Source organism: Enhydra lutris, unplaced genomic scaffold, assembly GCF_002288905.1.
Source record: "Enhydra lutris kenyoni isolate GAN:26980312 unplaced genomic scaffold, ASM228890v2 scaffoldscaffold25, whole genome shotgun sequence".
Taxonomy (NCBI): Eukaryota; Metazoa; Chordata; class Mammalia; order Carnivora; family Mustelidae; genus Enhydra; species Enhydra lutris.
The window spans coordinates 9204916-9229099 of NW_019154109.1; the positions used below are offsets into that span (position 1 = coordinate 9204916).

The following is a 24184-nucleotide window of genomic DNA, read 5'->3' on the forward strand; positions in this document are numbered from 1 at the left end:
CGCAGCTCCAGCGGTGGCACGGCCCCTCCGGCCGGCCCAGCCTCGGGGTCCCTGGGGCCGTGGCCTCCAGGATGCTGTGCGCCCGGCCCGTGGATGACTGTGAGCTCTAAAAGCTCGGCGGGTGCCACGCGCTCCCACCAGCCTGCCAGTCCCCCAGCGGAGATGGGGTGAGTGTGCCCAGCGGGCAGCGGGGGCTGGATCGGGGCGGCCCGCGTGGGGCGGCGGCGGGGCCGCGCTCCGCGGAGCGCCTGGCTGCGAGCGCGGAGCCGGAGCTCCCCCGGCCCCGCGGCGCCTCCCCCTGCCGCTTCTGGGGGCCCCGGCAGTGCCCCGCGCGCCGCCTGCGGTCGTCATCCCTGCAGAGGGCTGCGACGGAGAGAGGCGGGGAGGGCTGTGGCAGGGAGGAGAGCGGCCACCCGCCCACCACGCTCCTTTTCTGCGGTTGCCGTCATGTCCAGCTTCTGCCTCCGTCCTTTCCTCCTGCCCGGCTCCGGGGGCGGGGAGGACTGCCCTCACCCCACCTGGGGTCTTTGTCCCCGGCGCCAGGCCCGGGGAGTGGGGAGGAAAGTCTCCCGGAGCCTCTGGGGAGATGGAAACCCCCCAGCGCTGGGGGAGGGTGACAGACAGGAAAGGGTTAAAGGGCTGGGGCCGGTGGCCTCCGACCGAGCCTGAGAAGCACACCGCACCATCAAACAGCACCGAGGGGTGCCTCTCCGCCCTTCTCTTTCCGGTGTAGCTCAGCTCCTGGACTTGCCACAGACAGAAAGCATAACAGACACTCTCCCGGGAGAGTCTCTGCCTGATCCGCGGCTGCTCGGAGCGCGGGGTAAGTGCGTTAGGCCAAGGGAGAGTCCCCGGGAGGGGGAGGAGGAGTGGCGGCGGTGGGTGGGGCCGCGGGTGCCCTGGTCCCAATGCCCACCCTTCTTCAGCCAGCCGACCCCCAAGGAGAGCAGCCTTCCCTGCACCGGGCACCCACCCAACGTGCCCCCCTCCAGCTCCTAGGCAAGGCCCTGGCAGGACCAGGAGCTGCACCCAGGACCTGCGGTCCTTCCAGGGCTGGGCCTTTTGCACAATCCTGTGCATTCCCGGGTCTGCCACTGCGCCCTGCCCCCAGCACCAGGGTCTGCCCGGAGCACCAGCCCCGGGAAGGATTATGAAGTTGATGGATTATGCTGTCTGCGGGCTCCCCAGACTGGACCTCTTCCCTGGCCTTGATTTCAGGTCTCCCTGCCAGGCTTCGCATCCCCAGGCCTGCTGGCATCATGATTCTTCCTCAGCCTCTGGGATGAGGGGGTGGGGGACTTATCTGATCAACTCATTCAAATGAGTTGTTATATTATCTTTAGGGAGTCTCTCTGTATCTCAGCTGCTTCTGGAGAATGCAAACACGAATACATTTTCTGAAACTAGGACTTAGCCTCGGAGTCTCTTCAAGTGGCTGCTGGCTCAAGGAATTGACATTCTCAAGATCTGCATTTTAAAAAAGATTACAGGAAGAAGGCTCAAAGAAAGCTAGGGAACTGTAGGGTTCCAGGTGTGGTGACCATGCCTTGATGACCATGCCAGCAGACAGATGTTAGAGCCTAGTCCAATGTTACTGGAGCGCATTTGAGAGGCGGCCACCCTTCTCAAGCTCCTTCTCCCAGTCATCCCATTAAGACCAGCCCTGACCCTATTTTTCAGAGAGGATTTGAGTTTACTTTCCAGGGCTACACTCTCCGGAGCCAGTTGCTTTAGCAGAACTGGCCTTTGGGGAGAAGAGGATGGGGGCAAAGATGGAGAGTGGAGTTGTAGAGGTTTCAGGCTCTCCCCCCGGGGTTCCTGGGCGCTTGGATTTGATAGTGTCCTGCCCCCCCCAACGCCTTCCACAGGCACTCGCCGGCACACGCACATGTTCACACTCTCTCACATACTCACACATACACTCATGCACACACACATTCAGACACAGGCACACTATCTCGCACACACTCACACACACACTCTCTCACACACACACGTACACACACGCACACTCCCTGCGACACCGTGTGCGATCCTTTCCAGAGCAGCGCTGACCTGGCCACACTGGCCACCCGTGCAGCTGTTCGCTCACAGCAGCAGGAAGTGGTGGGCCCAGGCAAGTGGGTGGGGAAGGGCTCCAGGCTCGTGTTGCAATCCTGGAGATTTGTGGTGGTGTGGTTGACGCTGCCTGACCTGGGGCCCTTCCTTCAAGCCCTATTTCTGCTTCCTGGGACAATCCCAGGCCTGGATGCCAAAAACCCAGAATCCTCTGTGATTGGGAGAGGTAACAGAGAAAAAGGTCTGTCTTGGCAGAGTGGCCTCTGGGGAAGGGGTTGGAGAAGACTGGGAGTGAGGATAGGTAGAGTGCCCTGTGGCAGGACAGGCACGGGCTGTGGGCTGAGGGCCCCAGTGGCCGCACTTCTTGTTGGAGAAGTTTCTTAACCTTTCTGCACTTCACACTTCCTCCATCCCCTCACCTTGGGAATGGCCACACTGGAACCGTTTGTGGGATGGTCTTGGACGCAGCTCCCTGTCAGGCCACCTGTGTCCACCCCAGGTCAGGAATGGAATCCTAGACCCCAGTGTGTTGTTTTTCTAGGCCCAGGGCGGCCGGCCAGCCAGATGCAGAGCACCGTCAATTACCTCTGGCACACGGACGACCTGCTGGGGCAGGGGGCCACTGCCAGCGTGTACAAGGCCCGGAACAAGGTAGGACACAGCCCTGCCCAGGCCCCTCAGGCCCGGAAAGTTCTTGGCCCTCTCAGCCCCTGGTGGGCAGCAAGGGTGGTGTGTGGTGAGGCGGAGGCTCACTCTGGAGCGAGGGAGATGCTAAGGCTTTGGGAAGAGGTGTGGGGAGCTGTGAAGGGCTCCTTGGAATGCCGCTTCTGTCAGGCACAGTTTGGGGCTGGAGAGAGAGAGAGAGGAAGACACAAAGCCATCAACCTGGGATGAGGGCAGCAAATCTACGAATAGCAGAGCTGGGAAGTGGGACTCGTTTGGATTTTCCTAGCCTTTGTCACAGCTCTGTCCTGTGAGACCTGGTGCACAGTCTTTTCTCCCGAGCCAGGGCCAGAACAGGTTCCCGTCCTGGCTTCGCTGCAGCACTAGGGGGCGATAGGCACTTATGTGGTTACTGTCAGTAGAATAACAGGAACACCAAAGCCATCCCTGCACCTGCACCATCTGGTGCCCCATGTCCTTGGCCCCTCCCAGGGCTGGACCAGCCCCTGTTCCCTCTGAGTGCAGGGAGGAGCTGAGGGGGGAGCCCCCAGCCCCAACCAGGCCATCTTCGCTCACGTCTGGTGTTGGGCAGGTGGGAGACGTTCCATGGAGGCCTCGGGGAGGAGGTGTGCTCCCTGGGGCCGGAGGGGGAACTGACGTTCTCCCCCACGGCAGAAATCTGGGGAGCTGGTTGCCGTGAAGGTCTTCAACACGGCCAGCTACCTGCGACCCCGCGAAGTTCAAGTGAGGGAGTTTGAGGTCCTGCGGAAGCTGAACCACCAGAACATCGTCAGGCTCTTTGCGGTGGAGGAGACGGTGGGTCCAGTGCTTGGTCGGAGGGAGGTGGTCTTGTCCTTGACCTTCACAGGCTGGGAAGAGGCAGGTCACATAATAATGGTGATCAGAGGGTCAGCCAGAGCAGCAACCTGGAACGTGGAGGACAGAATGGGGGGCGGGGGGTAACGCATGGGGAAGTAAAGATGGGAAGGAGGGCCTGATCAAAGAGGGCTGCCTGGAGAAAGTGACCTTGGGCTCAGGTGTGTGGGGTGACCATAAGGAAGGAAGGCCAGGCCAGAAGCTGGGACCTCGAGAATGGGACTGCTGGCTCTAGGCTGAGTCACCCCCTCTGGACAAAGCCGGTGCCTCCCATCATGACGGAAGGGCAGGAGATGTGCCTTCCAGCCCAAGCCTCCCTCTCTCTGTCCCACACGCAGGGGGGCAGCCGGCATAAGGTGCTGGTGATGGAGTACTGCTCTAGCGGGAGCCTGCTCAGCGTGCTCGAGAGCCCCGAGAACGCCTTCGGGCTGCCTGAGGAGGAGTTTCTGGTGGTGCTGCGCTGTGTGGGTGAGCCCCTCCCTGGCCCCCACCAGGACGCCCCCTTCCCTGGCAGACCCACCGCACACCCTGCCCTCAGTGGGAGGCCAAGTCCCGGAGGGGCCGACATTTCTGAAACAATCACCCAAACGCTGAAGACATTCTGTCCCTCAGAGGCTCTGCATTCATGGACATGGGACAGACACCAGAGAACGGACGGAATCCATGCGTCTGATTCCTGCTAATCACTTGTTTAAAACCCTGGCTTAAAGAAAGTTTTTTTTTTTTTTTTAAGATTATTTATTTATTTATTTGATAGAGAGCACAAGTAGTCAGAGAGGCAGGCAGAGAGAGAGGAGGAAGCAGGCTCCCCACTGAGCAGAGAGCCCAATGCGGGGCTTGATCCCAGGACCCTGGGATCATGACCTGGGCCGAAGGCAGAGGCCTCAACCCACTGAGCCACCCAGGCGCCCCAAGAAAGTTTTTTTTTAAAGCAGGTCATACACCAGGTTCGGGGCAGTGTTATTCACAATAACCCTGAGATGAAAATGACCCAATGTCAGAGGCAGATGGAGAGAACAAATAGAATATATACGTAGAATGCAATACTCTTCATCCTTCAAAAGGAACGAATCTCTGACCCAGACTACATGCGGGTGAACCAGGAAGGCTCTGCCCTCAGTGAAGTCACAGGTTCTCTCTGATTCCACGCACATGTGGGGCCTCGCCCAGTCACATCCGCAGAGCCAGGAAGAAGAGCAGTGCGTGCCGGGGGCTGGGGGGATGGAGGCATGAGCGTGACTGCTTACTAGGTAGAGATCCTCTGTGGGCATTGACAGAGTTCTGGAGGTGGACGGCAGTGACCGTCACACCACACTGGGAACGTGCTTAACCCACTGAATGGCACACTTAAGATAGTAGATTTTGTGTTAGGTCTACTTTATTACAATTTTTAAAAATTTAAAAATTTTAGATTTTGTTTATTAGAGAGAGAGCACAAGTGGGGGGAGCAGCAGGCAGAAGGAGAAGCAGGCTCCCCGCTGAGCAAGGAGCCCGATGTGGGACTCAATTCTAGGACCCTGGGATCACGGTCTGTGCCAAAGGCGGATGCTTAACTGACTGAGCCACCCAGGCACTCCATATATTTATTACACTTTTTAAAAATAAATCGGACAGGAAGGGGGGTGCCATCCTTGGGAATTCAGAGTCATGGACCCTCTTGATGTCTTAGAGAATCCCAGTGGAACCTCCACACTATGTCTTTGGGAACCCCCTCCTTTGTCCGGTGCCCATCTCTCTTCTCCTGCATGTCCTGTGACCTGTCAGCCCATGTGAATGCTCTCTCTGGACCCAAGGACAGCCTTCCGCCCAAAGTAAGCCCCAGGCACGAAGCTGTCCCTGTCCAGAGAGCTAGCAGCCCGCTCTCCGCAGTGGCCGGCATGAACCACCTGCGGGAGAATGGCATCGTCCACCGAGACATCAAGCCTGGAAACATCCTGCGCCTCCTGGGGGAGGAGGGGCAGAGCATCTACAAGCTGACAGACTTCGGGGCCGCCCGGGAGCTGGATGACGATGAGAAGTTCGTCTCTGTCTATGGCACTGAGGAGTACCTGGTGAGGGGGAGGTTGGGGACCCACTGCCCAAGCTGGAGGCCTGCCCTGACAGCTAGTTGCCCCTCTACTTGTGACTCTCCCAGGGCGCCCCCCGACCCCGGCCAAGGGACTCTGTTCAATCCCCCTGCGTGTGGCAGGGCATACGTCCCCTCTGCCCCCCAACCAGAAGATTGTAATCTGTTCTCCAAGATAGAAAGCATGACGCTGCAGCCTGCCTGGGCCTCCCCGCTGCAGTGTCCCTGCCTGGCCCCCTGCCTGGGCCTCACTTGTGCAGTTCATTCCTTGCTACGATCCCCACCCGGCAGGGAGCACCACTGGTCACTACTTTCCCCAGGGCAGAGGGTGGCCAGATAGACACACACTCGGTGGGCTAAGTCCACACCAGTTTTTGAGGTGACGAAGGAGCTGGTTCTGATCGTTCTGTTTTCCCTGGAAGGTGGCGGAAGGAGGTCTGCTGCGTGAGGCTCGGGCCCGTGCCTACCCACCCCCTCCGTGGCTGCTCACTGGTTCTCTCTCCCGCAGCACCCTGACATGTATGAGCGGGCCGTGCTTCGCAAGCCCCAGCAGAAGACATTCGGGGTGACTGTGGATCTCTGGAGCATTGGGGTCACCCTGTACCATGCAGCCACGGGCAGCCTGCCCTTCGTCCCCTTTGGGGGGCCACGGCGCAACAAGGAGATGATGTATGTATACAGTGGGCCCCAGGCAAGGCGGGAGACAGGTCAGACCCTGGGCCTTCCCCACATGTCCCTGCTGTGTGTCTGCTTCCTCCGCTCCCTCTGTGGTCCTCCTCGGGGCCATCTCCATCATCAACCAGTCACACAAGAAGCTGAGGCCTGCCCTGACTGGTGGGAGATCAGTCCTTTATCTTAGCTCAGGGAGTCCTGTTAGCGCTCCCTTCGTGCGCTTGTGGCCCACCCAAGTTGGTTGAGGCTCTAAAAGGGACCTGCCCAAGATGGCAGAGCCTGCCAGGGACAGGGGTGGGGAACGGGACGAGGACCCAGCCTCCTGATCCCAGGTGCGAAGGCTTCCCAGCTTTCCTGCGTTCTGGTCCAGAGGTAGTTGGGGACGGTGGCTACTCCCACCAAGGGCACGGCCCAGAGCAGGGAAGGTGGAAGGTGGATTGTGGGACGGTCGAAACCCTCACCCTCAGCTCAGGAGTCCGGCTGTGTGGAGCCTGGATTAGGTTAGGGGAAGGGGAAGGAGACAGACAAGGCAGAAGCTGGCAGGGAAGGCTGGACTTTGCAGGGAGGGGAGGGTTAGTGGAGTGAGGCACAGTGAGGGCACAGGTGCAGGGCAGGCCAGCCTAGGGGAGGTGCAGGAAGGGGCAGAGAAAGTGGGCCGTGGAAGGAGCAGAAAGCTTGATATTTCCAGGCTAATGGGGAGGGGCTGGTTGGTGTGAACCAGTGCTTTGAGAGCCCTCCGTGCTGAGTTTGCCATCCCTTGAGATGTGATGGGCCAGGGGTCCCGCTGACCAGGTCCCACCTCGGCCCAGGTATCGGATTACCACGGAGAAGCCAGCCGGGGCCATCGCGGGCACTCAGAAGGAGGAGAACGGGCCCCTGGAGTGGAGCTACACCCTCCCCGTCACCTGCCGACTGTCCTTGTGAGTAGACACAGACCCGAGTCTGGGCTGGCTTCCTTGTCCCCCGCCAGAGTCGGGCCCTACCTCAGAGGGCCCCTTGTGCCCGGTCGGCTCCGGTAGACCACGTTCCCAGTCAGGCCTCAGTCTTCCTATCCGGATGCTGGAACGAGTTCATCCAGCTCTCCCTCCCCATCCGGCCCTGACCCACCGCCTGGGTCCAAGCTCTTTAAGACATGGTCATGTGACGCCCCCGACCCACTCAGAGAGGATGAGTCTGGGCCCTGGTGCCTGACCATCTCTGCGTCCTGGGGTCCAGGGGGCTGCAGAGCCAGCTGGTGCCCATCCTGGCCAACATCTTGGAGGTGGAGCAGGCCAAGTGCTGGGGCTTCGACCAGTTCTTCGCGGAGACCAGCGACATCCTGCAGCGAGTCGTCGTGCACGTGTTCTCCCTGTCCCAGGCGGTCCTGCACCACGTCTACATCCACGCCCACAACACGTGAGTGCGCGGGAGCCAGGGGCCCATGCGTGAGAGCCTTCCCTACCCAGGCAGAAGGGTGCGTCTTAGGCAGTGCTCTGTGGGCTCTTTAGAGAGAAAAGCATCCGGGTCCGACCTTAGTTTGGAAAATACTAGTTGCACAAATTTAAAGTTAAACCATTCTTCCTGCTGCTGGACTCCAGCAGGAAGAAGCCCCCCGCCCCCCATGCAACACGCATTAGGCTTCTGAGGGGGTGCGTGTGTGTGTGTGTGTGTTGGCGACGTGTTTCCCAAATATATTGCTCAGAGGACCCTTTTTCTCTAAAATTCTAGGTGAATTTTAGTGGGAGTGTTGCTGGAAGGGCTGCGAAGGCAGAGACTGGGTACTGGGGCTCCTGCATTCGGTTCCTACTCTGTCCTCATCCACTCCAATAAGGCATGAGCTCTAACCTTTGTCTCTCCACCCTTGATAAGACAGGCAAAACCCAGTCCCTCCCTTGGCAAAGCTGAGCCCTCTCCGTGGATGAAGACTGAGATGGGGTTTGGGTCACCTGGACCCTATATCTTGCTGACACTTCCCGTCCTCTCTTTTTCTCCCCCATCCCCGGAACCCCTTGTGTGTCTAGGATAGCCATCTTTCTGGAGGCCGTGTATGAGCAGACCAGGGTGGCCCCCCAACACCAGAAGTTCCTCTTCGAGGGTCACTTCTGGGTCCTTGAGCCCAACTTGTCAGCACAACACATTGCCCACACGACCGCAAGCAGCCCCCTGACCCTGTTCAGCACAGCCAGTGAGACCCCCAAGGGGCTGGCCTTCAAGGACCGTGAGTGGGGCCCACAGGCTGGATCTTTTCTCCTTTTCACATTCTATAAGGGGCAGGGGCTTATGATCCAGGATATTGATTAGTATCTTTTGTGGGCATATCTTGGGGCTCACGGGGTGCAGAAGCAGATCTGGCCTCTGATCCTCCCACACCTCTGAAATGCCACGTGACTCAGGCTTCGCAGTGTCCACAGAGCTGGGAAAGAAACTCCAACCAAAACGGGGAGATCTGGATTTAAGAGGATTTCCACAATCTCTGTGATGGGTGGGAAAGCCTCGGATAGTTTGGGTTGGAGGACGCAGGAGCCCAGAGAGAAGGGAAGTTTGCCAGGGGTCCAGAGTTTTATCTTCCAAGTTCTAGAAAAAGTATCATCCCTTCTCCCTCCTTCTCGGTCTCCAATGCTGGGAAGGGGGATTAACCTTGAAACTCCTGGGTATGAGGGTGGTTTTAGCCCGTTTTCTGGCTGTTTCTGGGACTTTGGGCCTGAGGCTGTATGTAGTTCTCCAAAGAGGACACAAGGGGGCACTGAGGGACTGCAGTTGTAAAGTACAGAACGTGCATTTATGTAGGCTTGGGGGGCCGCTCTGCGCAAGGTGGGAAGCTGGTGGTGGAAGACGGGGAGAGAGGGGTGTGAGTAAGGAATAAGGAAAGGTGAACTTAGGGTTCGTCCAGGTCACACAGGCAGCCCTCTCAGACAGGGTCTTTGTCTGCAGCTGCTCAGGACATCCCCAAGTTCTTCCCCAAAGTGGACCTGCAGGCAGATTACACCACCGCCAAGGTGAGAGGGGGCCCGAGGGGGTGCAGGGAGGGGTCGCACAAGGCCGGGAGCGGGACTCCTAACCCCGCCCCCTGTGTGTCGCAGAGCGTCCTGGGCGCTGGCTACCAGGCCCTGTGGCTGGCGCGGACCCTGCTGGCCGGGCAGGAGCTCATGCTTCGGGGGCTGTACTGGTGTGTGTGAGTACCCCTGAGGGCTGGAAGGGCTGGACGGGCAGGGCAGGCGGGGTGGACCTCTCCCACGCAGCCCTGCGGCTGTTCCCTCCGGCACGGTGCCCTGGGCCCCCTGGCAGAAGGGAACCCCGACTCAGTCCCCCGTTTGCAGGGAGACACTCCAGGCTACGTGCAGGCGGACGCTGGAGGTCACGCGGATGGCCCTCCTCTTCCTCAGCAGCAGCCTGGGCACTGAGAGGTGGGTGTCTTGCCTGGGGCAGGGGGGCTGCGGCCAGTGCGAGGCTGGCTCAGACCCTTAGCCCTTTTCCATATGCCTGTTCCTCACCCCCAATATTTCCAACAATGGCCCTCGCCTCCCCCTACCCAGACCTCCCACCCGCCCTGCCGTTCAAGAATACAGAGGACAGCCCTACCTGTCCCTCATCCCCACCCCCTGCCTGGTGACTGTACCTCCCTCCCCCCTCCACCACCCAGTCATCGCAGGGGGAACGGGGCCACAGGGACACTGTCTCAGCAGGTAGGAAGGCCCAGAGCAGTGCTCTAAGGAAAGTCCCCTTCGCCTCACCCAGCCCCCCGGACCTGACGGGATGGGGATCCAGGCTGCCCCATCCTCCACGCTCTTCCTACTGTCGCTTACACTGTCCTCACCTTCCTCATCTTTCCTGGCCCTTCCTCGGGGCTCCATGCCCGCCATTCATCTGACTTAAACTGATCAGGTGTGACAGGCCAGACAGAGGGAAAGACTGGGGAGAAGGGAACCAAGCTGGAGGGTCTGGAGATGAGAAGCAGGAAGACTCAATTGGCCATAGCACTTCTGAGCCGTGGGGACAGCCCCCCACGCCCCAAATCTTGGAAGGCAGGGGCCATGGTACAGGGGAGAGGAGGTAGCTCTGCAGCTCAGGGAAGCTGATGGCGGCTGGAACCTTCCCCACTGGGAGGAGACGAGGGGTGGTAGAGGAGCAGAGACTGTGCTGAACGTGCTTGATGTCCCTTCTCTTCACATCGCCTGACCTTCTCCCTAGGAAGGTCCTGGGAGTTTCCCAGCAGTGCAGCAGCCACTAAAAGGAGGGGACAGATGGGGTGACAGAGATGTGGGAAGAGGCAGAGGAGAGTCTCCAGATGACAGGGGCAGAGTCCCTGGCCTGGCTGAGCCTCCTTCAAATGGTGACAGAGATGAAGTGCTGCAGGGGCACAGCATGGCTTCTCGCGAGGAGCTCTGTCCAGGGCACAGAAAGGGGGTCCAGGGATAGATGTGGCAGAACATCCACATTCCCCTGGAGGAGATAGTCCTTCCAGGCACAAAAGATGATAGGATGGTTGGGAAAAGGAAGACTAGAGATAAGAAGAGGCAATCTTGGAGGTCTTCCTGGAAGAGGTGACGCTTTTAAGGCCACAGTGAAAGAGAAGACCTCGAGTTGGGAGGTCCTGTGCAGAGACAGAAAAGGAGGCCATGACTGGGGAGATTGTAAGAGGGGTTCCGGTGAGGTCTGTTGAAGCCACAGTTAAAATGGAAAATATCCCAGAGTGAAGGTAGAGTGGGACAGAGGGATGGAAAGGGGAGGAGAGAACGCATGGAGGTCCTGGCCAGTCTAGTTGGTAGATTGAACCCGATAAGAGGACCAGCGGAGTTCTAAGTTCTACTGTAGGTTCTTGAACAGGAAAAATGTGTGTCGAGAAAGCATTTGGGATGTTTGTCTGCCCATTTTCCCTGGACTGAGGACAGTGGGGAAGGGACAGGCCAGCCCTGGGGCTGGAGTCCTGGGTCTGCTGGCCACTGTTTTTCCCTTTCTGGATCCCAGGCCCCCCTGGAGGGATAGTATATCTAGAGAGCTTGGGCTCAGAGGAGGGCCTGCTTTGAAGCATAGTTCAGCCTCCCTCCTGCCAAGGAGGAGCACAGAGCTGAGCTCTTCACTTGGGACCTCAGGCCACTGTTCTCTCTCCCAACCTGAGCCACTATTTCCTCGTTTTCAAAATGAGAGAACTGGATGATCTCTGAGGCTTCCTGCCTCCGACACTTTGCAATTCCTTCCTTTTTTGAACATCCTCAGACATGTCGATTCTGGAATCTGAGATAATTTAATGAACACAGGCATAAAGTGGCTGCCATTGCCCAGCCTGATGACTCACCTCTCCCATAGCGCCCTCCTCCTGCTTCAGGCTCCCCAAGCCAGGCTCCCTTGGCAGAGTGTCTTCGCCTCTGTTCTGAAGCTCCCTGGTCCTCGCAGCATGTGGTGGCAGTGTATAGGCAGCCGGGACTGGCTCAGGAACCCCCATGCCTCCCCCACCGCCACCAAGTGTGTGTCCATACTCTCTAGCCAAGCGCCTTAGCTCTGAGGTCCTCTTTGATGCCCACAAATACGGAGATTCATCTCTGTTATGTACACAAAGGTCTGAGTCTGGCAGAGCTGAAGTGACTGACACCAGATCCTGCAAGACGGGCGAGGGGGCAGCTAGGACTGGCGCTCAGACCCATGTCCCTGGCCTCCCTGCCCAGCCGGACTAGTCAGCTTCAGCCGCTTCTGCCAACCAAGCATTGCATGCACTAAAATCCATTTGTACGTTCACTAATTCATTCAACAACCATGTATGGAGGAAGTACCGTGTGCTGAACACTTTGCGAGCTACTGAGGATATAATGGTGAACTCCTGCCTTCATGGAGCTTCCCCCGTAGTCCTGATTCTCCCCCCTCCTCTCGCCTTCACCTCCCCCTGCGCCAACACTACTCCCAAGCCCAAGCACAGAGGATTCTTTCCCCGATCATGGTTGTGATAGAAATAGTATATGCTAATTGTAGAAAGCTGGAAAATACAGACAGATAGGCAAAAACGAAATAAAAAATACCATGTCCTTGCCACCCAGAGCTAGGTCATGACACGGTAGTAATAGACGTTCTAGGTAGTTTTCGGCGATGTGTATTTGAGCATATACATTGACGGACATGAGATCTGATGGTACTTGTGCTCTTCTAACCTGCTGTTCTCAGCACATGAGCCCTCCAGCCTCATGTCCGTACCTTGTCATCTCCTCTAAAATCAGCCATACACAAAGTTCTCTTACTAGCTCCCTCCTTTCCTTTTCTCACTGGTTTAACCAAACCAGACTCCAATGCAAGACCACACTTTGCATCCAGTTGTTTCGTTCCTTAAGTCTATTTTAATCTTGACAGACTGCCTCTCCCCATTCTGGCGTTTTGGGGAGACAATGCCCGTTGTCCCACTTTCTGGACTCTAGGGATTCCTCTAAACCCTCTGGGTTTTTTTTTTCTTCCTTCCCAGCATTTCTTATAAACTGAGAGTCCTGAAGGCTAGATGGATTCAAGTGGAATGTTTTTTGGCTAAAAACATCGGAGATGACACAAGTACACTTCGTTCCCTCCCGCCCCTGGGTGGGGACAGCTGATTCCTCGATCGCGTGGTCACATTTTCCCTGTCCAGGCCTGCATTAGTCACCAGGGATTTGGCATCATGCCCAAGCGGGTAACTTTGCTGGGGCCGTGGGATGCTAACAGTCTGGGTCCCAGAGCATTTTTGGTAATATTCTAGGAAATACATCTTTTCCCTCATTAGGAAGCTATCGCTTATCCTGATGTATAGTTTCAACTGGGAAGGCACTTGGGTCTTTTCCTTTAGTTATAAATATTCCTAGTAAGGGGTCCGTAACGGCCGCCTCGCCGTACGGACTCATGGATGTTCATAGCTTCACGTTGTTTCCATCTACCCCCATCTTTAGTCTCTGCAGTGCTCCACAAAGGTGCAACTTTGGTGAGTCGGGGCCCCTTGAGGTTGGTTTCTCCGACCCAACCGCAGTACTTCCCAGATAACCCCGAAGGCAGCAAGGCTGTCGCAAAGATGTCATACCCCTCCTGTGGTCATGGGGTTCTGCCTCCCAACCCCCCAGCCGTGTCCTTTCTTTGTCCTTCCCTGAGGTTCAGCAGTGTGGCTGGGATGACTGAGATGCAGGAGCTGAAGAAGGTCACGGAGCTGAGGTCCAGGCTGCGGGCTGTGAGTGAGGCGGGCGTGGGGGGCTGTAAGAGCAGAGCTGGGGGGCCGTGGTCCAGCGGGGCTGCTATCAGAACACTAAGCTGAGGACCCCCGGGGGGTCTGCCCTTTTTTCTGTCCTCCAGTTGGCAGAGGCCCTCTCCAGATGTTCCCACAGTATCACAGAGTCCCAGACAAACCTGAGCAACCTAAGGTCTGAGCTGCTGAAGAACCGGGATCAGGTACATGCGGACAGAAGGTCTGTGGGATTTTCCTTCTTGGTGGGGTGGGCACAGGGACGCACAGCGCGGAAGGTCCGGCAGCTGTTATAGGCATCAGTCTGCTTTCTCCCTTATCTTGGCCAGGGTGCTGGGGTATGGGGTAGTGGTGTGGGATCCAAGAATGAGTAAGACCCTCCCCTATGGAGAAAAGCATCTGGGGTCCTGCCCCCTTCTGGGCGTTTAGAGAGAGAATTAGAAATCCTAGCAGGTGCAATAGTTCTAAACAAAAGAATAATTTTGTTCCCTTCCTCTTCTGAACACTTGCTCTGCTCATTCCCTGGATTGGCCCTCCTACTTCTATCATCTTATTTAATCCCTAGGATGCCACTGCTGATAGTATGCCCCTTTTGTGGATGGGGAAGCTCACTCTGGGAGTTTAATGTGCTCTGGGACACAGACGGTCTATGACAAATGACAGTGGTGGGACTTGACGTCACATTTGCCCACCTCCAAGGCCTATGTTCTTGGCCTACACCAGGGATTTACAGCTTCGAGAGCCTCATTCAACATATATAAGAATGGCTGCCCGCCCCCTTACAGCCTGGTGTGCGGGCCCTGCCCTGACCACGCAGCCCATTCTTCTGGGTACCCATTCCGCTCAGTGCTGACGGGGATCCCTAACCCGGTCCCCCAGATCCGAAATCAAAGAGCTCTGAAAACTGTGGGGTTTTGTTTGTTTGTTTTAGCTGCAAACCCTGGCCTCAGTCTTCTGCTGTGAGTCTTCTTTTAGTCTGTGTTTCCCTCTTAGAGTGGATACTCTTACTGTTCCTTAAAGGCTGAAGGTATTGGACCCCAGACCCAGACCCCAGACCCCACTCAGGCTGTCCTACAACATAACCTATGTCTGCTGGATTGCCTTTCTAGAATCAGAAGACAATTCTGAATTTGGGATGTATCTGGCCTGAGTCTTTTGGAAAAAGACTGGATTTGAGGTCTCATCCACCCCAAGTTCTCCAAAGGATGGGTGCCTGGGACCCAGCTTGGGCCCAGCCCAAAGTCCAGCTCCAGAAGTAGCTGAGATGGGGTCACTGGGAAGAGCTTCAGGAGGGAAGTGGAGCTAAACAGGCCCAAGGGTGGGGAAGAACACCCCCTCCCCCCAGAGACACACACATTCAACATCTCAACTGTCTGTATCCAGCCCAAAAAGGGAAAGGAAGAAACACTACTGACCTTAAACCCCAGCAGGTGAAGGTCCTTGAGAGGTCATCTCGCACATCCGTCTGCCTCCAGGCAGGACTGAGGACTGAGGACTGTGGACTCATCCGTGTTTTATTTCATTTTATTTTATTTTTTAAAGATTTTATGTATTTATTTAACAGAGAGAGAGAGAGAATGAGCACAAGCAGAGGGAGCAGGAGAGGGAGAAGGAGGCTCTCCACTGAGCAGGGAGCCTGACTCAGGGCTCGATCCCAGCACCCTGGGATCAGGACCTGAGTCAAAGGCAGACACTGAACCAACAGAGCCCCCCAGGCGCCCTCACCTGTGTTTTAAACAGGGGTTGTCGGTTCATGATTTAAGCACCTTCCATGTGCCAGGTGTGGGATAGACCATGAGGCCCCGACTTCTGCTCTCCCCAGGCCACCAGGAGAAAGGCTTCTGCTGCACTGCTGTCCTCAGCGGGCCCTGCGGACTCGCAGGGTCCAGACTCCTGCCTGGATTCTGTTCTCAAACCTTCCAGTGTAGCAAAGGCCATCCTCCTGTGGCCTCTCCTGCTTGGCTTTCTGGTCTTTGATGAAATACCTCGAATGTGTGAGAGAGAGAGAGACAGAGAGAAAGAATAAACATGTGACTCAGAGGTGGCTGGCTGGCCCCATGGCACCTCAAACAAGCTTAGGGACAGGAGAGTCACCCCCACTCCCAGACTGGCCCCCCAGACTGTGGTGATGAGGCTCCTTCTGCAGGCGGACAGCTCCTCTGCTCCCTCGGCCCACCAACCCTCTCCCTGCCCAGCCATGTCATCCCCTCCCTTCCCTTTTACTCTGTGCTGTTTGATTCTCCCCTTGCCTGGTCCCCATCTCCTGCCCACAGCATCCAGCAGATTCAGTATTGTTTGGACAAGATGAACCTCATCTACAAACAGTTCAAGAAATCCAGAATGAGGCCAGGTGAGCCGTGGGGAGAGCAAACTACCCCTGCTTCCCTCCCTTCCTCCTTCCTGCCCTCTGCTTATCCGGCTGTTCCATGCCATCCCTGTGGCTGCTGGGGGCCCAGCATGCGGCTGCTGGGGTGCCCCTGGCCTAGGGCAGGGTCCCCGCCTCTAAGCTGCCTGCGGACAGTGAGGGACAGGAGGCCTATGACTGTTGCCCTGTGAAAGGCGTGGACGGCATGCCTGGGGGGCTCAGATGGCCGGAGCCTGGCTGTGCTAGGAGAGGTGGCCCTTGGAAGAGAGCCCTCACCTCTGCAGAGCACTTTACAGTTTGAGGAATGTTTCCCGAGCCATTGTGTCTTTGGCTCATCGAAATAGCCAGGATTTCCAAATGAGGGAGGGTCTGAAGACATATCCTGTAGTCACTGGCCTGCTCCTTCCCCGGCACTCTCTGCTTGTCCTCACAGGGGACCTCCGGGGGCACAGGCAGCTCATTTCCAGGCTTAGGAACAGGCAGCTGCTTGTCCACAGTGACCGCCGTCATGGGGCATGGTAGGCTGGAACCCAGGGGCAGGCTGGGGCAGGGGGTTGGTCCTGGGAGACCCCAGTTGACTCTTGGGGTTGAGGAGCTCACAGAAGAGGACCCAACCCTCTTCTTCCCCGGCCATGCCTCCAAGCTTCTCCTGACATGTGGACTGCAGGCCTTGGGCTCGAGTGCCAAATTCTCCTCCAGCTCTAGGATTATCTAAGAGCGCTGTCCCCTAGAAACTGGATGCCGGCAATGTACCAAACTTTGAGTTCTCCTGTAGTGAAAATTTTAAAAGTAGAAACCAACAGGTGAAACTAATTTTCGTAAGACGTTTTACTTAACCCAATATATTCAAATTGTCATTTCCACATATAATCAATTTTTTTAAATTATATTAAAGAGATGGTTTACATTCTTTTCTTTTTTGTGAGTGTGCTAAGTCCTCCCAATCCTATGTATATTTGACACTCACAACACATCTTTCTCCGGAAGCTAATCTTTTAGCAGACGGAACGGTCATTCTTACCAAAGCAGTAAGGTTGTGTTCATTGGTAAAACAATATTTTTCACTGCTCCAGCTTTAAAGTTTTAGTTAATTGAATTAATGAAATTAAGATAAAAATTATTTTCCTCAGGCTTGCTAGTCACCGGCAAGGTGCTCAGTAGCCACATGTGTCTGGTGGCCACTGGCTTGGACATACAGATCTCTCTAGATGATCGTCTGTTCCCAGGAGCCTCAGTGCTGCCTCTGGGGTCTGGCCAGGGAGGGGAAGGGGAGAGCAGCCCAGGGGAGAGCAGCCCAGGGTGGGGCGAGGGGATGGATGGACAGAGACTCTCCCATTCCTGATGCGCCACTGGCCTGTTTGGCTGTGATTTTCGGAGAACTTCAGGGGCTTTTCTGCCTCCCTCCCTCGGACTCTGCCCTCCGAGCCTCCCCCCCTTCTGGGCCCCTCCCATGCATCCGACACCGTCCTCTGCACTGTTTGGGATCCTCATTTATTTCATGCCTGTAGGAACTCTGGGCAGCATCCCCCTCCCCTGTTTATAGATAAGGAAACCGAGACCCCAGGAGGTGCAGTAGCCCAAGCTGTCCTGGTCTGGGGGCGTTTAACCCCTTATGCCTCACAGTTTTGTTCCTATTGGTTGCAAGAGTCCTTCATGAAGATTAAACGTGAAAGGGAGAATAACCCTTGACAGCTAACCCCCGGACTCCTGAAAAACGCTGCTCTGCAAAAGGCTTCCTGGTTTTCTCTCTCCCCTCGCACCTGTCCTGGGTGTCCCATGGGATGGCTGAGGAAGCCGATTCTGTGCGGCGAAATCCCGAGTCTGCAGCTTCCTGCCACTCGGAAGCCAGTCTGGGACTTGCAGCTCTGTGCTCAGCTGGCTGAGAGCAGGACCCCAGATGAAATGCCCAGGGAGGGGGTTCCGCTGGGAACTGGGAAACCTCTAGCTGGGAGGCCATTTCCTGCAAGCCCAGCAGGGGGCAGCATCTCCCTAGCTGGTGAGCATCCTCCGGAAGTGGCCAAGGGACAGAACCAGGACTTCATGCACAAGTGGCTGGTCCGTGAAGGGGAGGTGGAGGGTGAAGGAGAGGTGCAAGGTGGTGGCCTGGCTTATCCAGCTCCTGGCTCCAGAGCCCCCAGCTGGTTTTGCCCGCAGCTTGTATGGTCGGGAATGGGACCCGCAGGCTGTAGGCAACCACCTCTGGGAGGGGTGTTGGATGAGTGGCTGGGGCTGACCACATATCCTTCCAGGCCCCCTCATCCACCACTTTCCACCTGAAGTGTTCCCCAAGTACTCATCTCTCCACCTTCCTGGCTCCACGGGACTGTGAGCTCCCCAGGGCCGGCTGAGCTCTCTGCATCCTTGCAGTCGTCCCTAAGCCTTGTGGCATTCTGTTTTGTTGACCGACTGGACAGGTGACATCATTCCTCCTTGTTTCCTCCAGGGCTTGGCTACAACGAGGAGCAGATTCACAAGCTGGATAAGTGAGTAGCCCGTGGCAGGTGGGTGAGCAGTAGGGTGGGGGTTCCCGGGGCCGAGCCATCCTCTGCTTGACAAAGGGTCCTGCTCCCAGGCCATAGCTGGGCAGAAGCAAAGCGGGTGAGTGTGTCTGGGGCGGGTTATCTGGGGCCAGGGGAGGGAGACTGGGTAGCTGGCTCAGACAGAGCTTTCTACTAAGCGGGCTTGAAGTCCCTGGATTTATTTCCAGCATGAACACGATCGTGTGTAGTATTTCTTTCCCTAACTGTCCTCCCTGATTTACCGCTTCCTGCTTCCTGCTCCTGACCTTCCCTGTGCTCCTCTCTGCCCCTCTGTTTCCTAGACACTCATCTTCCCGGAGGCCCTCCCTAATTTAAATGGTTATTTGGAGACTCACTCCCCCAGTTCCACGCCCACCCTTGACCTTCACGCACTCTCTCTCCCCCTCTCAGTCTCTGAAACCATCTCGCCTTCTGTGTGAGGACTGGGCTTGAGTGTGTCTGTTCCCTGAGATCCCCTGGTCCTTCCATGCCTCTCTGTCCCTGGGTTCTGTGTCCCAGTGCAGTGACCTCCCCAGTTCACGTGTGTGAGCCTCAGTCCCTCCTTGTGTGGAGACATAGCCCCGCTGGGGATGCCAGCCCTTGGAGGAGGTCTCCTTGCTGGAGACACAGGGACGCTATGCATGAGTGTGGGCAAGTCCAGCTGCTTCTCTCTGTGCCTCAGTGTCCCTTTCTTTTCAGGGTGAATTTTAGTCGTTTAGCCAAAAGGCTCCTGCAGCTGTTCCAGGAGACGTGTGTGCAGAAGTATCAGACGTCCCTGGTCACGCACGGCAGGTGGATGAGGTAACAGGCGGGCCCCCCCTCCTGGGGTCACAGACCTGGGGGCCCTTCCTGGCCTGGCTCTTCAGGCTTCAGAGAACCCTGGGGCTTGCAGAGCCCTGATTGAGGGGAGGTAGTCGTAAAGGAACAAAGGAAAAAAAAAAGGGTGGTTTTGTGCACGGGGGTGATTTCCGAACATTAGCTTCTTTAACCCCACAATGTGGACCCCACGCAGTAGACACTATCAGCCCCCATTGCAGATGAGGAAACTGAGGCTCAGAACATGGGTCTCATTCTTGGTGCTACACAGCTAGTAAGTAGCAGACCCACGACTAGTACTGGTTCTGTCTCTAAAATCTGAGTTCTTCCCGCATTCCCCGGTGGGTGTGCTGGGAAACCCCTTCTCGGGGAGAACACAGGATCCCTCTGGAATGAGGCCAGGCAGGCTTACAGATTTCCGATGGTCGGGGATGCAGGGTCAAATAGAACCCACTCACACTGTCCCCTGGAGGGGATTTGGGTGTTTCCTTCTCACCTGAGCCCCTCCCCGCTTCCTCTGTCTGTGGGAACATCGGCCCCTCCCGAGAAAAGAAGGCAGGTTCTCAGGCCTGTATAACCCGTGGGCTCATTATGGGGCTGCGACCCAGGCACTCACCCACCCTCACATTAGAATACGGCTTCTCCACTCCTCACCTGCCCCAAATTCTGATTTAATTGGTCTGAAGTCAGGCTTGCATATCAGCATTTTAAAAGCACCTCCAGGTCATTCTACTGTGCAGGTCGCAAAGAGAATCGACCACGCGCTTGTCTGTGCTTGGATTGGTTTCCTTGTTGTGCAATGGAGACATGCTCCTGCCCCCTCCCTCCACTCAGAGAAAAAGAGAATTTCTAGAAGAGTCCTGACCTTGCTCTGCTCTGGCAATGGGGCAGTTCCCAGAGCAAGTGCGCTGGCTGGGCTGTCCTCTGCCTCTCAGGAGCTGAACCTGACCCTGCGCTCCCCCTCAGCGGCATGTGTGCTGGGCCCCAGCCATGTGTGGTTTTGCTCCCCGTCGTTCTGATGGGACCATCGGCGGCCTTGGTCAGAAGTGCCATCGGTCTTCCCCCAGTGGGACAGGGGAGGGTTGCGGGCATACCTGGGGGGACAGAGACAGTGAGGGAAGCGCATTCTCAGAACCTCTCAGCTCCTGCTCTCCCCCATGTCTGTGTGGTGACCTTGACAGCTGGAGGGGCCACAGGAAGAGCCAGCAAACCCAGCTCGGACTTTTTATCTGCTCTCTCCAGGGAGGTGCACGAGACCAGGAACCATTTGCGCATGGTCGGCTGTTCTGTGGCTGCCTATAACACAGAAGCCCAGGGAGCCCAGGAGAGCCTCAGCAAGGTGTGCGATGGTCAGGGGCATGGGCGCTGCTAAGAGGAGCCAGGTTGGTCTGGCGCCCTGGGGACATGGGGCTGTTTCCTGCCTCTGGGCAGGCCTGCCCTTGGCCAAGTCCACGCACACTGTGGCTAAGGAGGTCTCTGACAAGCAAATGTGCACTTCCTGGTGACCTCAGACTGTGGGTCACTGTGAGGACACAGCTTCCAGAATGCTGGGACATTGTCCTCATGCCTCGTGTAGCCGGGGAGGTTCCAGAGAGGCAGTGTGAACCCTCCTCTGTCTTCTGGTCTGGTCTCTGGGAAGAGACCAACACGGGGAGCTCTGAGAAGGCTGCTCAGGTCCCTGGCCCGCAGCCCCCGCAGCAGCCCCATTCCTCAAGAGGCTGGCTGGCTGCCCCTTCCCCTAGCTCCTGGCTCGTGCTGAGCCATCAAGGTGCAGGTTAGATCCAGAGGAGAACATGGCTGTCTGGACCATTAAATCCAAGCACAGACAAGTGAGGGTGGCTGTGTCAGCTGTGCTCACGTGGGAAGGAAGGGCCTGCGGGAAAGCCTCCGGCATTCTGGGTTCTCCAGGGATGCAGGCTGGGCGCCATTTTGTTATGTTTTTCTTATCCTTACTCATACCTCTCTTGCAAAAAAAACACAAAAAAACACATCTGTGGCCCATTCCGCCTGACTAACGTGTGGCTTCCCTTCAGATCCTTGACCAGGTATCTCACCAGCTCCTTCAGGACAGAACAAGGGAGGCTCAGGTCTCCCCACCCCTGACAGCCCCCTATCCCAGCCCTGCACTGACAGACCTGGTTCTCCAGTAAGTGCTGGAGAGAGGGGCGTGTGGGGGGGTGGGGTGGGAGGGAGTGGTGGGAGAGGGGGTGTAGGGTGCAGATGTTAGAGCCCGAGGGGTTCTGCCTCAGGCCCCGGAATAAAGAGTCAGGGTGGCGGGCTTCTCGGGGAAGGGGGTAGTGGGACGACGTCGACCTCAGCCACAGACACCTCTCTTGCCTCTGCCCCGCACAGGATGCAGGAGCTCTGTGAGGAGATGAAGCTGCTGGCCTTTGACCTTCAGGACAACAATCACGTCATTGAAGGGTGAGGAGCTCCCACTGCGTGTGTGGCGGGCTGATGACAGTCCTTTCAGAGCTCTGGCCTTGTCCGCAGGCCGGTCGCCATCCTTGTGAGGATGTGAGCCTCAGGGCAGTCCGAAAGGGGGGCTTGGGGGCACATGGAGCTATGGCCACGTCCTGCTCCCCGTGAATGCGGACTCTGCCCCATGCCTCCCCCAGACCCACTCCTGCCCCCTTGGCCCCCGTCCACGGACTGCTGCTCTTCATCTCTGTGTCACATGCGGGGAAACTGCAGCACCGAGCTTGGCCTGACTGCCCGAGGCCTGGGTTTCTCTGGCCTTGCTGGGCTCCGGCCTCACGCCCAGGCTCCCAGGGCGGCCCAGCTGCAGGCCCAGCCTCCCCGACTCTGCATTACACCCCAGTTAGACTCCCCTCCTCGGGGGAACGAGGGGTCCTGGAGAGGGCACAGGGAGCGTGCCTCAGCACTCAGACTTTGGGATTTTTTTGCGCCAGTAAAACTCACAAAAGCAAGCTGGGGAGTAACAGAGGGACCGACTTCTCATATAAGGAAGCAGATTTGAAAGGGAAAATCCTGCCATCTAGTAGTCGTGCTTTACAAAGCACGTTTTCTAACCCCAAAGAGAAGGAAGGACATGATCTCAGTGTCGGGGATGGTCCTTGCCCTGAAGCTCCATGGCCTGTTTCATACATACATACTTGGGGTGCGTGTGCCCATATCCCCCCAACAGCTTCCCCACTGCCCTGTGTCTGTCACCTCCCCACGGGAGGACCAGTGGCACAATGGAAGGAATCTGCAGACTCCCGTAGGGTTTGACTCCTGACTGCATGACCCTGGGAGGTTTTTCTCAGCTCTGGGCCTCAGTTTCCTCCCCTCTGAAATAGGAAAAATGATCCCAAGCTCCTGGTGGGAGCTAAGGGTGAACTGGGATGAGATAGGCCATGTGCTGGGGAGGGGAGGGGGCACAGAGGGAGGGGCTCACTAAATGCTAAGTGTTCCTCGGAGGCCAGGCCAGTCTGGAACCTGGAATTGGGATTACGAGCTGGGGTGCTGGGAGCAGAGCCTGTGGTTGTCCCCAGAGTTGGGGAGTGTCCTTGGGCTGAGGGGGGCATCCCCTCCAGGTCCCAGCTTCTTAAATACCCTCAAGGAGGAGATTCTTTCCAAAACAGCCCTCAGGGGCAGGAAGTTCTAATTTTAGTGCCATAAATTTTTCTCGCTGTGATACAGAATCTATTTACAGATAGCTCAAAACTTTATTTTAGTGAATTTTTACTTCCTTATTCAGAGCGGTAGCCAAAGAGCCTGCAGAAGCCATCTGAATTCCTGTTCCCTCCTCTTGACCTTTTGGCTGCCCCGGATTCACCAGGGGAACTTCTAAGAGTGCAGCCCCAGCCTTTGCCTCCAGAGACTCCGGTGCTGACAGGGGTGGGGGATTTTATAAACCTCCCCCCAGGGGATTCTAATGTGTAGTCGGGGGTCAAAGACTTGATGAGGGGATAGCTGAAGACTTGAATGGCTCGGTGCTCCCCACAGCTGAGTGTGCTGGGTCCTGACACGGCCCTCGGGCTTCTCTCCTGCATGGGAGAAGCTAATCTGCACCTTTCCTTACAGGTTAAGTCGGCCCCCGTCGGCTCCTGACTCCTGATCTCTGAGCTCTGGGCCGCCCGCCATCCTGAAGCATTAGAATCATCCGAACACTGCTCTCCTGCCTGCAGTATGGGGCCTACCAAGGGATCACGTCTGGTCCCTTCTCATCAGCCTACCTCCCTCCTGGCCGACAGCTGGGAGACGTCACCAGCATTACCTTCCACTGCCTCTCTGCCCAAAGCAGCAATGGCAGGGTTTGGGGCGGCAGGTGCTCTGTCAGGACCCCTGCCTGGGCTGACCTTGGCGCCTCGTGCAGGCTCAGGTCACCTCTGGCAGGCCGCAGGGAGAAGAGGCTCCCATCGGCCTGCCTGCCCACCTCCTCTGGGCTATAGGGGTTCGCTTCTCAGGGAACAGAAGGGGAGGCCTCTGGGGGTTTCCCTAGGATGCTGGGTCAAAAGGCCTCATTTCAGTCTTCCCTCATCTTAAGGGGTTTTATGTTGAACATACAGCCCTGCCCTCTCCTGTGACTTCTGAAGGTTCCCGCTCTCTGCCCCAGGCAGGACAGAGCCTGACTCTCCCTCTACTCTGGGTCTGGCAGAGCCTGGGAGGAGAGAATGGGGGGTCCAGGCCAGGTGCTAGGGCCTCGGGCACCCTCACCTTCCTCTCTCCCTGAGGCCTGACCGGGCCCTGGGAGACACAGCCGCGTTCAGCCGTGAGCACAGGCCTACAGGTCCAGATAAGAGGCCTGCACCTTTGAGAAGGGGAATAAATGTGGCCTTCTTTTCTACTTCTGAGTGGCTCTCACTGGGCTGTGTCTGTGAGGCAGGGGAGGGCTCTTGGCAGAGTGCACTTGGCCTCCCAGCAAGCGCTGGGTGGGGATCTGTGAGGACAGGATTGGGAAATGCAGGAGGGACCGGTCACTTCCTGATCCCTGCCTTTCCCCTAAATGGGTCCTAATTTCGGGGAAGATCCTGCTGGGAGGGCTT

General features: G+C 57.0%; 1 protein-coding gene across 6 annotated transcripts; it reads left to right on the forward strand.

Moving 5' to 3' along the window:
* Positions 1–109: 109 nt before the first annotated feature.
* Positions 110–23989, forward strand: LOC111151174 (inhibitor of nuclear factor kappa B kinase subunit epsilon). 6 transcript variants are annotated; one of them, XM_022508971.1, is made up of 22 exons: positions 110–167; positions 734–823; positions 2600–2709; positions 3397–3537; positions 3936–4065; positions 5467–5648; positions 6171–6331; positions 7144–7254; positions 7550–7729; positions 8335–8531; positions 9245–9309; positions 9394–9485; positions 9631–9717; positions 13406–13481; positions 13604–13716; positions 15767–15843; positions 18302–18341; positions 19077–19178; positions 20436–20532; positions 21227–21339; positions 21546–21617; positions 23223–23989. In XM_022508971.1, the coding sequence occupies exons 3-22, from the start codon at positions 2623–2625 to the stop codon at positions 23254–23256; spliced, it is 2157 nt and encodes a 718-aa protein (XP_022364679.1). In that variant the 5' UTR covers positions 110–167; positions 734–823; positions 2600–2622; the 3' UTR covers positions 23257–23989. The 6 variants fall into 6 exon arrangements, with proteins under 6 accessions (XP_022364679.1, XP_022364680.1, XP_022364683.1 ...); XM_022508972.1 differs by having other exon boundaries at positions 13412–13481; XM_022508975.1 differs by having other exon boundaries at positions 13415–13481.
* The last annotated feature ends 195 nt before the right edge of the window (positions 23990–24184 follow it).